At 46.9% G+C, this 18130-nt stretch overlaps 1 protein-coding gene across 4 annotated transcripts; it reads right to left on the reverse strand.

The window, feature by feature from the left end:
* Positions 1–367: 367 nt before the first annotated feature.
* Positions 368–15638, reverse strand: LOC122384839 (enolase-like). 4 transcript variants are annotated; one of them, XM_043372614.1, is made up of 10 exons: positions 15439–15638; positions 6411–6502; positions 3670–3828; positions 3294–3409; positions 2825–2979; positions 2509–2674; positions 2032–2228; positions 1386–1671; positions 976–1113; positions 368–755 (listed from the first exon to the last, which is right to left on the reverse strand). In XM_043372614.1, the coding sequence occupies exons 2-10, from the start codon at positions 6424–6426 to the stop codon at positions 633–635; spliced, it is 1356 nt and encodes a 451-aa protein (XP_043228549.1). In that variant the 5' UTR covers positions 6427–6502; positions 15439–15638; the 3' UTR covers positions 368–632. The 4 variants fall into 4 exon arrangements, with proteins under 4 accessions (XP_043228549.1, XP_043228548.1, XP_043228547.1 ...); XM_043372613.1 differs by lacking the exon at positions 15439–15638 and adding an exon at positions 6645–6891; XM_043372612.1 differs by lacking the exon at positions 6411–6502 and having other exon boundaries at positions 15439–15607.
* Positions 15639–18130: the final 2492 nt, after the last annotated feature.

The following is an 18130-nucleotide window of genomic DNA, read 5'->3' on the forward strand; positions in this document are numbered from 1 at the left end:
TCGCTATATCGTTTTTCATATTTTGCTGCATCTTTATAATCCATAATTACGGCATAAGCCCGCTCACTGGCTATTTTTTCAGGCTTCAGCAACGGCAAATCTGTACGTATTTTCGGTAAAAATAGAACATTTATGGTGCAGGTAAGGATGACGAGGCAGACTCGGAGAACAGAGTCAAAACCATCTTCAACCTTTACTATTTTCACCCAATTAAATCATTAAACGTCACCTTCAAGGCGTGCAAGTTCATCCCTAAACGAATCCTACACAGAACGCCGTTTGTTCAACGTTCCATAGGGCTAAATACCAAGCTGGAGCACCACTTTTTCCGCAACAAATCGGCCACCGCAGCACCAACAGACACCGCTCCAACATAATAATTTATTTGGGTCCGAACTCACAACAGCAAGATTTCATAAATCGGCAGATAACATCCCAGTTCTCCATCATATGTGGGATTTTGCGACTTGACTCTTCTATCACATTCAGCATGTCGGCGACTAGCCTAGCTCATCATTCGCTCGGCAGTGCCATACACAGACACAGAGACAGAGAGAGAGAGAGAGGACAGGAGTAGCGGAGTGTACGGAGGAGAGAGGGATCGGAGGCGGCGGCCGCCGGCGCCAAGCGCCTTACTGCGGGCGGCGGAAGTTCTTGCCAGCGTACTTGGCGTTGGCGCCCAGCTCCTCCTCAATACGGAGGATCTGGTTGTATTTGCAGAGACGCTCGGAGCGGCACGGAGCGCCCGTCTTGATCTGAGAGAAACAAATACAGACGCCGTGAGCAAAACGCTGCGCACCCATTAAGAACAAATCATCGCCAAAACTCGCAGAATTAAAACATGATCGCTTACAAGCACCAATTGAAAAGCGTATACAATACCAAATATACGACACATAAGCACACGTTTAACCGTTCAAGCCCCCGCCGGCTCTGAACCAGTCTTCTCCGTGTCCCCACGCCCCCGTAACTGACCTGTCCGGTGCTGAGTCCAACCACCAGGTCAGCGATGAACGGGTCCTCGGTCTCACCGGACCTGTGCGACACCATGGTGCCCCAGCCGTCCGACTTGGCCAGCTGGTGCGCCGCGATCGACTCCGTCACGCTGCCGATCTGCGGAGGAGGAGTGGATAACGCTCAGACACTGTTGGACACATCTGTAGGAGGGGCAGCGCGGCCGCGACTACGTCGGGTGGCTTTTACTGAGCATCCTATTTCCAATCACCGGAGCTGCGCCACAGAAGCGCTATCTTCTTGAATAAATATGATCTAAGGCCCATCCAAATCAAACAGACCCTAAAGACAAAAAAGTGACGTTAAAAGTTAAAAACAAGTTTCCTTCAATTGTGTGCGAAAACTGAGGCACAATCTCCCGTCGGCCTCACCTGGTTGACTTTGAGCAGGAGGCAGTTGCAGGCCTTCTTGTCGATGCCCATCTGGATGCGCTGCGGGTTGGTGACGGTCAGGTCGTCGCCGACCACCTGGTGCTCCACGCTGGCCGTGTACTTCACCCAGCTGTCCCAGTCGTCCTGGTCGAATGGATCCTCGACGGAGACGATCGGGTAGCGCTTGGCCCAGTCGCGGTACATGTCGGCCAGCGCCTCGCCGCTGATCACCTTGCTGCCGTCGTTGTTCTCAGTCTTGAAGTCGAGGTCGTACTGGCCGTCGGCCCTGAGCGGCGCAGGAGGGTAGTGAGTTAGAAATCGAGGGAAATTACCGTACAGTAATCGATGATCGCATCACTGTATTCGTAACAATTAAACGAACCCAAGTAAATAACTTGAATAAATGATAAAAAAGGAACAGGTACGACCTGAAAGCTGCAATGCCGAATGAGCTGCAATGCGCTAAGCAGCGTTGAAACAGCCACACCAACAATTAAGTGAACATGCATCAAAGGTGCCCCAAATAAAGCCTACATTTCACCCATATCGATCCAACGTTCCGCCAAAGCCCAACTGCTGACCAGTGGTCATAGTCTCCCAGTCATAATCGTCCCCCCCCAGATTTCACCCCGTTGTCGGGACTCACTTGTGGAACTCTGATGCGGCCACGTCCATGCCGATGTCCACCTTGCCCGTGTAGCCGGCCTTCTCGATGGCTTCCATCAGCATGGTGAGCGCCTCCTCGTTGTTCTGGATGTTGGGGGCGAAGCCGCCCTCATCGCCGACGGCAGTGGCGTCCAGGCCGAACTTCTTCTTGATGACGGCCTTCAGGTTGTGGTAGACCTGAACAGGTGGAGGCAGGTTAGGAAATATCATTTTGCATGACACAGATTTAAAAAAAAAAAACGGATAAAGATTGTCGTACAGATTGCATAAACACATATTTTAAGGGATGACTGGTCTCCCGCACCTGTACATTTCTGTTATTCAATGGGCAGACGGCTGCGATCGGCCGAGCGTAACGTGCTAAATCACATCGCATTCATCACTGGCAGACCGTCCACGAGCCTACGCTACCGGCTACACCATCGCCCACTGATTCCCACGCTGCCCACCGCCTCACCTCCGATCCCATACGCATGGCCTCGGTGAAGTTGGCCGCGCCCGTCGGCAGGATCATGAACTCCTGCATGGCCAGCTTGTTGCCGGCGTGCGAGCCGCCGTTGATGACGTTGAAGGCCGGCGTCGGCAGCACGATGTTCTTGTTGCCGGCAAGGTCGGCAATGTGCCTGAGACGGTTGAACGGTGATCATTAATCATGGACAATTAAACAAAGTGAATACTAGTGCTGGCTAGTAAAACACTGAACTAGGTTAGACAATGCGTTCAAGCCAGAACAGTGAGATCCCCTTCCTCCCCCAAGCACTGTTCATACTGACTTGTAGAGAGGAATGCCCTTGGCGGCGGCGCCGGCCTTGCACACAGCCAGCGACACGCCCAGGATGGCGTTGGCTCCCAGCTTGGATTTGTTGGGCGTGCCGTCTAGCTGGATCATGAACTCGTCTATCTCCTTCTGCTGGGTGGGCTCCAGGTTCTGCAGATATCAAACGCAGACCGTTAGCATCACAGCAAGTAAACGTTTGAGGAGTGTTCACGTGAACAGTAGAAAACATGTTTCTCTGGAAGCAGTTTTCTTCATTCGGACTACCTATTCGATTGCAGCCAAATGAAAAAGTTAAAGCGTAATCAATGAAAAAGGTTTATAAGTTTTTGAGTCTAGCCACATTTGATTTTTCCACGGTAATGTCAGCCTCCTATATGTAGATGGCATGAACGCAAATAGAATCCATGGTGCCTATCTAATTTCTGACTTTACCACCAGCCCTTTATTGATTGAAATATTCTAACCTTCTTCAGAAGTTCGGGTACAATGATCTTGTTGATGTTCTCGACCGCCTTGAAGACGCTCTTGCCCATGTACTTTGACTTGTCGCCATCGCGCAGCTCAAGAGCCTCGTGCACGCCTGGAAAATGTTCAAATGTTATAATAACTTATCTAGACTGTCAAGTTTCAAGAACATCGAATGTATTCGAAAAGAAGTGGGGCTTCTTTTATCGTAAAACAATCTTGAACGACCAAGAATATCATGATTACCCGACACAATCACCCAAAAAAATTAGGCATTATTAATCTGACCACTCGTATCACCCGCCTCACATCAACATCACAACTAAAATCCTAAGTTGGTCACCAAACGTGTGAAAATGAAGGATTTTAACGTACCGGTACTGGCGCCAGAGGGTACGGCGGCACGGAAGAGGCCCTTCTCCGTGAACAGGTCGACCTCGACCGTGGGGTTGCCACGGGAGTCGAAGATACTGCGGGCGTGAACCTTCTGGATCGGCATTTTCTTGGAGCTGACGACCGAGGATGAACCTTTACCTGGAACAGGTGAGATTAAGAGGATCAATAATAAGTCTGATAACTATGAATCGCTGCAGAGGCTTCATGCCGTGAATTTCTTGCACATTTCGTTAAGTGATGGCGGTGACTAGCGAGCAGTTTTACGCCGACAAGAAAGATTACTTTTCATTAAATCTCGATAGCAATGAGAATACACAATACTCTGATAAACATCCTGCCAATGGCGGTTAAACTCACAAACACATTCAACAATTCCGCTAATTACCTTCTAAAGATACTTAGAAGAAACGATAGACGATGCAATTAGTTGAATTAAAATAAAGTGTGAAATATTAATTGAACAAACACGATATTTCGCTCATTTCGCTGTACTCGGTGAAGGAGACGGAAAAGGAACAAATGAGCAAATCACAAACAAATGATTTTTTCTCGCGCATTATCTGTGGCGGCTACTTCACAGAAAAGGTTTTATTGAAAGGGGAGAAACAGGAACATAAGAAAATGAACGCAAAATCAAGTTTCGCAAACCGAAACTGGAAACGATGGTGTGAAGAAAAATGCACTTGTTCAAGGTGCCGTAGAAGACATGATACAAAACTACAACATATTTTTGAATTAAATTACTTGACGAAACGAATACGCTGCCTATATCAGCACAACGCACAATACAAGAATTTTGCCAGTTTTGAGAGGTTTCAAAGCAAGACGAGAAAGCACACATCACGTCCTGGCGTCTCAACTTGCCGAATAAGGTGGCAGTGATATCGAAAATTCGTCTAATAATTTGCATTTACTTAAAAATATAGCTTCTCAGGTACTTTACTTGGCATAATCGTGAAAAGCGCATTTCTTCATCAAAATTGACGCAGCAAAAATCACAAACATCGTTTTTAGCCTTCTCCAAATGAACTTTTAAGTGATTAACTTCGATAATAGGCTGCGATCACCACTCCAAGATTTGGCCCGTTCTCAGCCGACCGTTTTTCACCAAAACGGAGCAGCGATCGCTTCAGTCCCCGTGTAGCCCGCAACTGATGATATGCAGATTTGGGAATGCGGATTTGAAAGTGTTTCATTAGGAAATACTTACCAGTATAACGCCTTTTGGGGCGACTAACGGAGCGAGCGAGAGGGTGAGCCTTGCACGTGCGAAATTTCGAGGGGGTACCTCCAGCTGACTTGTGCACGGCACCCTACTAACCGGTCTCTAGCGATGTGCCAAATTTGAGCACAATCGGCCCAGCCGTTCTCGAGATCTGGAAGCGGCACCCTGCACGTGCGCACGTGCAGAATGGGTCCCAACTGACTTGTGCACGGCACCCTACTAACTGGTCCCTAACCGTGTACCAAATTTGAGCGCCATCGGTCCAGCCGTTCTCGAGATCTGGAAACGACCCCTGCACGTGCGCACGTGCAGCAGCACCCCAACTCTGGCACATGGATATGCATTGCCTAGTGGGTGCCTACCTACATGCCAACTTTCAGCGCAATCGGCCAAGTAGTCACCGAAATATTGCAACAATTACAAAACTGACACCTCTTCGTTTTGCACGTGGCACGTGCATAAGGGGTCACCCACATGCATCGGGAATAGTCCAATACTTTGTAGAAGGAATGAAGCTACCCTACAAAAATTACCGCATGTAAATCGGTCAAGTGGTTGCTGAGATATAAGCGTCGCAAAATCGTGACCACGGCCGGCCGGCCGGCCGGCCGCTCATACTCAGAAATTTCCGTTATTCTACGTAAGACTCCGCTCGCTTCGCTCGCTCCGTAAACATGTTCGATGGGGTACACTCGTTACGACAAAAAGTTGCAAGCTGGCGGGACGCCAACGTAATCCACAAATGCCATGTGAAGTCAAAATCTTCCAACCTTGGATGTCGACTATCTAGTGTCTATGTCACGTCAACTGTATTGTGGCACCGCCATATAGTAGGGCTGATGTATGGATGCTATATGGATATATAAATGTTATCTACCCTTTAAGCCTGATTTTCGTAAGTTGTTCAACATCCTGCAATCTGCATACCCAAACTTGGATCAGAAGATCACTGCGCTGATATACGCCCGCAATTTATCATTCTTTAGGGGCACTTCACATTTTCTTTCGCCAGGTCGAATGGACTAAAACTGATTCTATGACAGATAAAATTTAAGTGTTGTGCCCATCGGTTTATCCCTCTGTAACGGCATTCATCGCCTTTGCTAGATAGGATACGGGAAATACAATTTTATCAGGTCAGCGTCATTAGTTAATGGCAGAACTTACGTGCGTCGTCAGCATCTAAGGATAACAGTTATTAGAGCTAAGGTTTTCCTTGCAAAAATCACTCAACAAATTATTGATAACCTCTTTATGTTAAGTGCACACAACAACGTTCTTAAATGTCAATACTCAACAACACACAAATAAAATATTTTGAGCACATAAAATGGTGCGACCAGATCGTAGGCTAGAGGCCGATAAGCGATATTTCAAAAGGTGTGATATTGAACTTCAATATAAGGCCAAGCTATCAGCTGCAAATAGACACAAGCCGCTACTGCGTTGCAAGCCGCTCTCTAATCAGCGCTGCTTTGAATCAGGCAGTACTCACCACAACAAAGGGCCATTTAATCCATCAGATCCCAAGGATGAACCACGGAAGGATGAACAGGAGGATGAAGGAAGTTTGACGGAACAGGAAGTCTGAAACAGGTCACGCGTCGTAATGCCTGTTGTCATTGAGTTGGCGATTGCTGAACTCCAGTCATACACAATGGATGATTGAATTTAATTTAAGACAAATGCTATTTTGCAATTATGAATCAAATAAATGCATCGTTGTTACCTGATGGGTGATGAAAAACACCTGATTCAAGACCTAATACACAACGTGTACTCCCCAGAAAACAAATGAAATTTTGATCGCCCGCCGAAAGTCGCATTTCACGTGACAAAACGTGAAAAACTTAGTAGGCATTTTCCGCCGATGAGAATTATGTCACGTCATCACAAAGAGCGCAGGCATGGCGCAGGTAACTGCCGGTAATATAGCCCAGCACCCCAGCATACAAACAATTTTTTTTCTAGCAAGAAATAAGAAGACGGATACAACATCAAAAACAATGCAGTTTCTTCCAGTTATTAGAAAGTACTTGCTACGGTGAATGCAAAACGAGTATGGTTGGTTACGTGCTTAAACAAAGTAGGAGCGAATATCTTTTCACGATGCCTACTCAACTTTGACATACATGATACGCAATTATCGTTGGTTACCCCGCGCCCCGTTGGGCTCTGCCGAGCAACGCGCCCTGTTGGGGGGGGGGGGCAATTTGCCCCCCCCCCCTAAGATCTCGAGAACCACGCAACCTAGCGACAAGCAGCAAACGGTGTTGGATAGCCCTATCAGGGAACTACCTTGTGACCCAATTTTATTGACCTAGGTCAAACCGATGACGTCACAGGTCTGGTCAAAGGTCAAATTTTCACCGTTTACAGGCATTTCAAGAAATGCGTAATAAAATCGAGTAAAATGCATTTCATTGAAAATCATCGACGGGGAAATGTTCTTCAAACACATATTTTGCTATTTGAGGTCACTGATACCAGGTCAGGTCACAGAGGTCAGGCCACTGGGGGGTCACAATATGAAAGTGTCGTGTAATACATGTTTTATGGTCCATTTTACATGACAAATGCGATTATGTGGGTCAGGCAGCCTTTGGGGCCGGCTTAGGTCACGTTTTGGTCAAGGTCAGGTCAAGGTCAGGTCAAGGTCAGGTCAAATTAGGTCAAATGTCAAAGTTGATATTTTTGCATAAAATGGGTATCGATTCGATGCAGCTCGTCACGAGGAGTTCAATGGTGGTCTTTGTTTTGCCCTACAAGGTCGAGAATCGCTAAAAATTGAGTTAAAAAATTTGACGTCATCATTTTTGCACAGTTTTTTCGCTATAACTTGGCCAAAAAACGAGATATCGATCTGAAATTTGGTATGTATATAGAAGAGCGCAGGGACTATCATATATATTCCGTTTTTTTCATTAGGATTTTTTTGGATTTTTTTTTTTGAGTTTTTCTAAAAAAAATCACTTCTTTGAATTTTTGGGGGTAAAAAAAACAACATTTTGAAAATCCGAGATAGCAGTTTTATAGCGCCGCTTTTTGTCTACTAGACCATATAAAGAACTTTGAAATTGCTTGGTAACTGTAGATTTGGTGAGCGTTTTAAGATTGCATTTTTTTTTTTGCTCATTTTTGCTCGAACATGACCTCAGTTTGACCTCAATAACTCCTGACCTAAGGTGACCTAAGACTTGAAATTTGGTGTGAAGGTGTCAAATTGATGCTCGGGAAGGTACTGAAAATTTGGCGGCGCTGCGCGCCGCCGTTTTCGTGCTATTCAGGAAAAACCACAGGGGGGCCAAATTGCCCCCCCCCCCAACGGGGCGAGGGTTACTTATTTCAGTGTGATGCTAAAAAGGCGAAAGTAACGTCCCATTGTTACAATACAAGTCACGGCAGTGTCTTGTATTGGGTGGGAAGCGACACCCAAATCAAAATAATTTCCCACTCTAACCTCCAATTTTCCGAGCGGAGCGACTTTTCACTCCCTGTTTTACCAATCAGGAGCATCTGCGTGTGCCTTTCACCTCCCTCCATATTGTATTAAATCATCCTATAACGCAGCTCCCGCACCCTCTTATCATTCATAAATAAATTGTATATCCCTGTTTTCAACTCTTTTTAGTGCCTTCCTGACTGGCAATTTTTCACTCTCAGCCCTTTTTGTAGTGACGAATATCACCCTCCGACACCCAAGCCAAAATATAGTTTTAGGACACTGAGTCACGGCCATTGCATAAGCAAAGCAATTAAAATAAGAGTGTTCAAAATCATACTATAAAACTGATAAGCTACCATTAGAAACGTAATATAAAAAATAAATACACTCGTAAGATATTTGCGTATGTCTCAAATATCTACACACAAGTCATCGCACACCGATGAATGGGACGCAGCGCGCCATGAGCGTTGTCACGTGGCCGGGTATTTTTGGAGCTGTCAGACACCGTCCCGCCCTGTGCAGTCACCGCTGCCAATGTGCGCCGGGCCATCCCCGCAGCTGCCGACACCCGAGTACCGTGTAACCCCCTCCGCACGGAGAACAGAGCTCATGCACTGACACGTCCGTACGATGTACGATGCACGATTACGATTTACCAAATTGCAAAAACGATTTAATCCCCCCTAAAAAATGTTCTGGTTATCCCTAAGCCGAGCTCACCATGCCACCGCACAATGGATCAGATGCGGTCGCAAGCGCACCATTTATGATTTCGGTGAATTTCCCAAAGTAACGCAAAATATGATGCTAACGATGAAATTGAAAAAAATGCATATTTCTATAATTACGGAGCGAGCGAAGCGAGCGAAGTCTTTCCTTAGATTTTCCCATACCTGCTACATTGCATGATTAAATCGAGACATCCAGACATTTAAACGGCACGTGCACTGTACCACACTTTTCAAAGTTTAATGCAATGCTTAATATTACAAGCCGTGTGGTTCAAGGGGTGTGGTTAAATATATTCCTACCCGGGGCCGGGATGATTCAATAAATGTCACCGAGGTTTTTTAGCGAAAAATCCGAGGGCCGTTAGGCCCGAGGTGATTTTGCTAAAAAAGCGAGGTGACATTTATTGAATTCCCGACCTTAGGGCTGGAAGGTATTTCCCATACCTGCCAAAAAGCTCACAACTATAATATTATATATATGATATATGATAGTGACGTCAGCAGCCAGTATATATATGATAGTGACGTCAGCAGCCGTGTGGTTCAACGTGTTTAACCACACCCCTTGAACCACACGGCTTGTAATATTAAAGCATTGCATTAAACTTTGAAAAGTGTGGTACAGTGCACGACGCACGTGCCGTTTAAATGCCTGGATGTCTCGATTTAATCATGCAATGTAGCAGGTATGGGAAAACACGTTGAACTAAACGGCTGCTGACGTCACTATCATATAGTTGTGACTGTGAGCTTTTTGGCAGGTATGGGAAACACCTTCCAGCCCAAGGCCGGAAATTCAATAAATGTCACCTCGCTTTTTTTAGCAAAATCACCTCGGGCCTAACGGCTCTCGGAGTTTTCGCTTAAAAACCTCGGTGACATTTATTGAATCATCTCGGCCCCGGGCAGGAATATATTAACCCGCACCGGGCCAGGGGGTGTTTGAACACCCCCTCCCTGCGGTTTTTCGCAGATATCTCAAAAACGTTTGGCACACCTGTTCGTGCATCTTTTCCACACATGTGAAAATTTCAGACCCAGTCACCCAGGTCGCCTTAGGTCAGGTCAACAGGTGAAATGACCTACCAAGGTCACCAAGTGACCTCACCTCAGAAAAAATAAGAATGCTCGTCATAGCTACACCGACTGATCGATTGCCTTGAAACTTTCAGCGATTGATTAAAGCAACATTATCTATAAAATGTATATCTCGGAATTTTGATATCGGTGACCTAAGGTCAGGTCAATTTTGCGGCCTCTCCAGTCTGTCTCCATTATAAGTCAATGGGAGAAAATTGAAAAGCGTCTGTTTTGCACGAACGCTATTCTAGACACTCAAACATCGAGATGTAGGTAAAATTGACACACTGAACCGGAAAATGGCAACTATGACCCCTCGTTATGTCCCCGAGGTCATCTCAGGTCACGAACAGAATCAACGTTTTTCGCTAATAACTTCTGATAGAGGCGTGCTAGAGCGCTGAAAACGCCTTAGATGTGTTCGGCTCGACGTTGGGGATCGGCTGATATGCAACATGACATTTTCCGGTCATGTCATGACCTTGACCTGAGGTCAAATTTTCAAGTTGACCTTTCGAGGTCAAATTATAGTTTATTCGAAGCGTCTCGACGAGAGGAACACGATGCTGGCAAAAGTAATGTCATGGCTCTTTTGAGTCAAAAGTTATTGCCGAAAAAAACGCTTTTCGTAAAAACTGCTATTTTTGGAGTTTTTGCCCTCTGAAGGCTAAACCGTTGACCTGAGGTCAAATCTGAGAACATTACTCAGAAGGGTCTGTAAAAGGGCTAGGTATCGAATGCGCTTTTCCGGCGGCGCTGTAACTCTATCGGTTCCCGAGATAGCCGTCGGCAGTTTCCAAAATGTTGAAATAGTCAACATTTTACCTTTGGTGACCTCTGGTGACCTGGCCTTTGACCTGACCAAAAAAATGACCTAAGTGTTTTCGTCCTTAGTTTAGACGTTCTTTCGATTGCCGCTTACCGCGTGTCGCTACGTGGCCCAGGAGCCGAGTTAGAAGGGGGGGGGGTGTTCAGACCCCCCCCCCCGGCCCGGCGCGGAATCTCGGAGCACCGGCCCGGCCCGGGTTAACGGAAATTTCTGAGCATGAGCGGCCGGCCGGCCGTGCGGACGCTTTTGCGAGGCTTATATCTCAGCAACCACTTGACCGATTTACATGCGGTAATTTTTGTAGGGTAGCTTCATTCCTTCTACCAAGTATTGAAACATTCCCGAAGCGTGTGGGTGACCCCTTATGCACGTGCCACGTGCAAAACGAAGAGGTGTCAGTTTTGTAATAGTTGCAATATCTCGGAAACTACTGGGCCGATTGCGCTGAAAGTTGGCATTTAGGTAGGCACCGTCGCACCCACTAGGCAATGCATATCCATGTGCCAGAGTTGGGGTGCTGCTGCACGTGCGCACGTGCAGGGGTCGATTCCAGATCTCGAGAATGGCTGGACCGATTGCGCTCAAATTTGGTACACGGTTAGGGACCAGTTAGTAGGGTGCCGTGCACAAGTCAGTTGGGACCCATTTTGCACGTGCGCACGTGCAGGGTGCCGCTTCCAGATCTCGAGAACGGCTGGGCCGATTGTGCTCCAATTTGGCACATCACTAAAGACCGGTTATTAGGATGCCGTGCACAAGTCAGTTGGAGGTACCCCCTCGAAATTTCGCACGTGCAAGGCCCACCCTCTCGCTCGCTCCGTTGGTCGCCCCCAAAAGGCGTTATACTGATAGATATAGATTGAGTCAGATATTGAGTAGACTATTTGTCTATACATTACTCAATATTTCTATAATTTGGCAGTCACCCTATCCCTGTGGTATCGTAGGGTAGACCGGGGCAAGTCGCCCCGCCGAGGTAAAACGCCTCACCGATGTTTCTCGGAACTGGCAAGGTTCTGGGGAAACATCCTCTCTTCTATAAAACGTGCACTATATGATCATTATATGAGCAGACTGGAAAGAAATTGTGATTACTCTTTAGGGAGATATAGCCAAAAATTTGTTTTTGGAGTGATTTTTATGTTTTGTAGTCAGATTATGCATCATGGCGTTCTTTTATGGTCCACATCAGGTTAACGACTTTTATGTATTTTGAACAACTAGTGTCTAACGCTTATAATAATGGGTTGGTCTGTTTTTAATTATGTCTTGCTGGAGTGCAAGGCGTTGTTCTCTGACCCAACTACGTGATGGGGTAAAACGTCCCGGTAGGTCGCGGGGCAAAAAGCCCCATGGGGCGTTTTACCTCATGTGTTGTTCCGAATACCCACTTCCTAATGTTCGGTAACTGGCGAACAGTAAGTTTCTATGCAATTTTATGCGCTTTTCTCAGCAAATTAATGGCAAAGGAAGTATTTTGGTACTATTTGCATTGCAATAATTTATTATTTGGCCTTATGAGGCAGGTGAAAAACCTGTACATACAATAGTGTCATAGCTGAACACCTGACAGGATGGAAGGTGCTAACTTCAGTGCCGTGCCTCTCAAGGTCTAATGGGCCTCTCATGTAAGATTTAGTCAACTAGCATGTTTAATCTTTAATCTAGAGTATGGGGCTTCTTGCCCCAGGCCGTGGGGCGTTTTGCCCTGGGGTTGGGGCAAAACGCCCCATTTGCAGTTGCTTCACAAATCACTTCCTTGCTGGGAGTTCGATCATAAGTGAATGAATTTGAGGGGTGGAATTTAAAGTAAAATGTCCAAAGAACGCATTGAGCACAAATTTGGCCTTCCAGGTGATGTGGGACAAAAGTTATGTAGCAAAATAAATTATCTGGGGCGTCTTGCCCCAGGCTACCCTACTTAAACAAGATACTACCGCGAAATGACAGGTTTGGTGAGAATTCAAAGCTTCGGTTACAATAGCGAAAAACGGGTTGGTCGAATATTGCCAATACAGCCAATTTAAGCTTAAAACCAGTAAGACGTCTTTTGGAGCGACAAACGAGCAAGCGAGAGGGTAGCTAAAGCCTTGCACGTGCAGAACTGCGTGAGGGTACTATCAACTGACTGTGCACGGCTGACAGCACCCTACTAATTGATCTCTAGCGGTGTGCCAAAATTGAGCACTATCGGTCCAGCCGTTCTTGAGATCTGGAAGCATCGCCCTGCACGTGCGGACGTGCAAAGTGGGTCCCAACTGACTTTTGCACGGCACCCTACTCGCCGGTCCCTAGTGGCCATGCATCAGGCTTCAGGCCGAGGCCTGAAGCCAGATACATAACCATTTATCCTAAAAATATTTGATTTACTATTGCCTGTAATCCCTCCCAAGGCATTGCCTTCGGCACTGCACTGCTTCGCCACGAGTTGGCCACAGACGAAAAGAGGTACAGTACAGGCGAAGAAATGTTGGACGAAAAATGAAAATATGTAGACAAAAATGCACGGACCAAAAAATGGAAATGAAAAAAATGCACGAATGAAAATATGTACGAACGAGACATTTCTGAAAACTTTTTCAGAAAAGTCGCTATCATTCGTTGACAGATCTGGCACAGCTCGTGAGGCGCTTTACCAAAGAAGAAAATTACTGAATTCTCTTCTATTAATAATCATAAATACAGAACCGAAATTCCAAAATTATTTGTCCATATCTATCACTGTTCCATAAAAATGGTACCCCCCCCCCCCCCACTCAAAACCCCGGTTTCCCACAGTTCCCCTAGTGTGTTGGGTTTTACGAAGATACTACATTTCTGCGTAATGATATTTTGCGACAATCGACATGTTGACAACAGACCGTCGTGCGGCTCCACCGAGACCGTGGTAAGAATACTATGTTAGCTTTTGGTCTCAAAATTATCAATCAGATAACGAAACCACATTATTCTTATTAAACATGAGTTTCTCCATAGAATGAGGTCGATATTATAGGGATTAACTATTTTTGAAGCGGGGACCTCCGTGTCTATGACCGTTCTGTGTGTCCCTGGGATAGAGGGAGGGGGCACTCCTGGTCACCTGATAATGGGTGGCGGCTTTGAAAAAATCACTGTCAGCGGTAGGTTAGGATATAGGTTGGAAGGATGTAGGTTGGTAGGTTTTAGGTGAGTAGAATGGTAGGATGTAGGTTAGTAGGTAAGGTTAGGTCAGGTTAGATTATATTTTTTACTCTAGCTTCATCTTGACATTAACGGTGAGCGGCGCAGTGACGCCAGCTTTACTGTTACTGATACCGAAGTGTCCACAGCCGTGTCCGGACAAAATTTCGTCTGACATTTTTTCGTCGGACGGTTATTCGTCCGCAGATTTTCGTCCGACTTTTTTCGTCTCGCATTTTTTCGTCTGTACATTTTTTCGTCTGTGCATTTTTTCGTCGGTATATTTTTTCGTCTGTACATTTTTTCGTCCGGACATTTTTTCGTTCGTATATTTTTTCGTCTGTACATATTTTCGTCCAGACATTTTTTCGTTCACTAAATTTTACGTCTGTGCACCCAAGAATACTTTCCACTGTTAACTCCAAGGTTGAGTGAAAACATACTACAATGCTATTCAACTGTGAGGCAAGTGACGTCATAATAATACTCGGGGCGAAGCAGTGCAGTGCCGAAGGCAATGCCTTAGGAGAGATTACAGGCAATGGTAAGTCAAATATTTTTAGGTTAAGTGGTTGTGTATCTGGCTTCAGGCCGAAGGCCTGAAGCCTGATGCATAACCACTTAACCTAAAAATATTTGACTTACCATTGCTTGCAATCTATTCATGCAAGAAACCTTTTCCTTATCCCCCGGTAGGCAAACATCAGTAGGTTAGGTTAGGTTAGGTAAGGTTAGGTTAGGTTAGGTTAGGTTTAAATTGTAGACGAAAAAATGTCCGGACGAAAAAATGCACAGACGAAAAAAATATACGAACGAAAAAATGTCCGGACGAAAAAATGTACAGACGAAAAAATGTACCGACGAAAAATTGCACGGACGAAAAAATGTACAGACGAAAAAATGCGAGACGAAAAAAAGTCGGACGAAAATCTGCGGACGAAAAAATGTCCGACGAAAATCTGCTAGACGAAAAAACGTCATGGAATCGTCCACAGCTGTCATTGGAAGACGTAGGTAAAAAAATAACTTTTCATGCAGTATTTTACATGCAATATGGACATGACAAACAACTTGAAATTCCATCCAAAACACTTCAGAGAAAAAGAGGCGGGGCAAACAAAAAAGCCTGCACGGTACACAAGGGGCATTGGGAAATGACCAGCACGACCTTCTTCAAACAACGGCCTCATTAAGGAACTACACTTAAAATGGCCAACAACAGAAGCAAACGTCTCGCACAAAATATTGATATAATCCAGTGCGAAATCCTTACCTGCAAATTTGTGCTGGGAGCGGAAGTGAAAGAGAGGCGGCCGGCACAAAACCAACCACAGCTTCGCGGGCCTTGGTAACAACTGGATTTCCATTACGTCATGGGTGATGATGTCACACCACGGGTGACGTTTCACTGCTGCTGCTGCTGTCCACGGAGGGCAGCGTTTGTGAGTGGAAAACAGTAGCAAAGTTGTAAATGAAGGCAGTATTGGCGCTTATGCTACATATGAAATTTATTACAACATTTTAACCCGGTTTACATAGCATTTTTGACGAGGCTCTAGCTTGTTAATTTGGCGATAATTTCGATGCAGTGGTCTTCAAATATTTAGAGGGGATCATTTTGTAAATTGTTAAGCACCATTGGCATCTTTTGCAACATCACGGACGTAGATATAAGCTTGCAACAAACCCTATGTAAACCGGGTTATTGATATTAGTGAATGTTTATTTTTGTTACTTTTCATAAACCCTCCAGTTTCCAGGGTCTGCATGCAAAAGTTCTGTTATTTTAGAGTCAAACTTTTGTACTAAGGGATTTATTTTGGCAATTTAGTCATGTGTTAGGTTATAAGGCTGCAGAAACTTTTAGTTGAGGTTGGTATCCACTATCCAGTTGCAGCTATAATTGTGTCATATTTTGTATCATTTTCTGAACATGTAAACACCTACCTTACCTTACCTTACCTTACCTTAGTTGGTCATCGGGTTATAAGGCCACTCGGCCTATGGGTCCCGCTCGTATCGAGTGAAAGGCATAATCGGAGAGGCTATGGTCGAATACCTATAACCTATGTGAAACGTACCTATGGCTACCTATATGAATTCAAATATTGTGATTGTAGAAAAGCAGTTACCCTCACATTGCAGCGGGGATTAGAACAATTAACCACACTAGTTATACAAAAAGCCTGTTTGCCATCAATTTTGGGAATTCAAATTGGGTATTGGTAAGGTAGACGTAGCACAAGCTGCCCTATGCACGAGAATGGGTTTTTCTAACCCAACCTTACCTAACCTGACCTACAACCTACAGCCTTAAACCTAAAATTTACAACCTACGACCTAGTCCTACGGTATGGCATATCACGACAGCTTGTGCTACGTCTGCTACCATGACCCAACTTTGTTCCAATTCATACCAACTTGGGATGACAGTCACTGCAGATGTGTGCTGACCATGCAGGTCTTTGTTACAATTGCAATTCTATTGCATTACAGGTTCGGCGTTCTACAGCTGCGACCCGCCATGGCTGGGCCACCGCGGCGGCATCACCTTCAGGGTGTACCTACCCGTGGCCACCCGCCGGTCGGACCCGCCTGCAGTCCGCAGGGAAGCTGCCCTGCGAGCCATTGCAGAGCTCCCGCACCCGGACGTCACTATCTGGTCGGACGGCTCGGCTCGCGGCGGGACGGAACAGGGCGGCGCAGGCGCTGATCCAGTTCCACCACCTCAACAGAGAAGAGACCGTGCGCGCTCCTGCAGGGGCGGTCTGCTCCAGCCTAAGAGCAGAACTGACCGCCATGCGCGAGGCGTTCGCGGCTGTGGCCGGCCTGGAGGACGGGGAGTTGGCATCGATCAAGTCGGTCCGCCTCCTCACCGACTCAAGGTCTGGGCTCCAACTACTCGGCCGCGGCCCAGCTAACCAGACCATGGCCCTGGCCGCCGAGGTCTGGAGGCTGCTGAGCACCCTCGCCGAGAACGGCACCGAGACGGTGCTCCAGTGGGTGCCAGGCCATGCCGGGCTGGACGGCAACGAAACCGCCGACCGCCTGGCTGGCGAGGCCACGGCGGGCGACCAAGACAGCGCACCGATCGACCTGTCGAGTGCGCGGGCCGCCGTCACGCGCCATGTCCGGGAGCTGTCGCGACAGAGGGCAACCGCTGCCCACCCGTACCCGGACCCCACGCCTGGCCACGACTCCCTGGCGCGCTGGGGGTCGGTCACGGTGACGCTGTCCCAGCTGAGGACCGGCACATCACCGCTGACCCGTGACACGCTCCACAAGATTGGCCTGGCAGCCGACGACGAATGCCCCGCGTGCGGGGAGCCCGACAGCGCGGCGCACCTACTGACCGATTGTCCGGCCTATGAGGCGGCCCGCCGCCGCCGCTGGGGTGTCGACCCTCGCCTGGTCGACGTCCTCGGCGGCCCGGCGACGAAGGTCGTCACCTTCATCGAGGATGTTGGGCGGACCGAGCTGCCGCTCGACCCGCCGCCCCCCTGAGCGGGTTGGCGGTGGGATGCAGAAGAAGAAGAAGAAGCAACTGCCAGCGCGCCACGGCGGCGAAGCCGAGTTCCGCCGCTGGACCGCCCGCGCAATGGCCAGCACAGACAAGAGACAACCGAATCACAACACCTACAATTACGTTATTGTTATGGTATTGTTACAATTAACCCTGCTCTTTCGAGCGTGGATGCACGCTGAAATTGTCGCATAATTCCATGCAGCTTCCACCCTTCTGCAATACAAAGCTTGAATACAAAGTAGTCTTGCAATAGGTTTAGAACTTATGTGCAGATTGTCGATGCTGGTTGACTTGATGATTGGAATTGTGTTTATCTGTTTCATCTGTTTTGACTTAAATATATGGCCATGGACTACGGCCTACCTTGGGAAGTGTCTCTGATTTCAACAAAACATTTTTCATCAGGGTACGCTGCAGGGTACATAGAACATACGTAGTG

Source organism: Amphibalanus amphitrite, unplaced genomic scaffold (genome assembly GCF_019059575.1).
Source record: "Amphibalanus amphitrite isolate SeventyFive unplaced genomic scaffold, NRLGWU_Aamphi_draft 000200F_arrow, whole genome shotgun sequence".
NCBI lineage: Eukaryota > Metazoa > Arthropoda > Thecostraca > Balanomorpha > Balanidae > Amphibalanus > Amphibalanus amphitrite.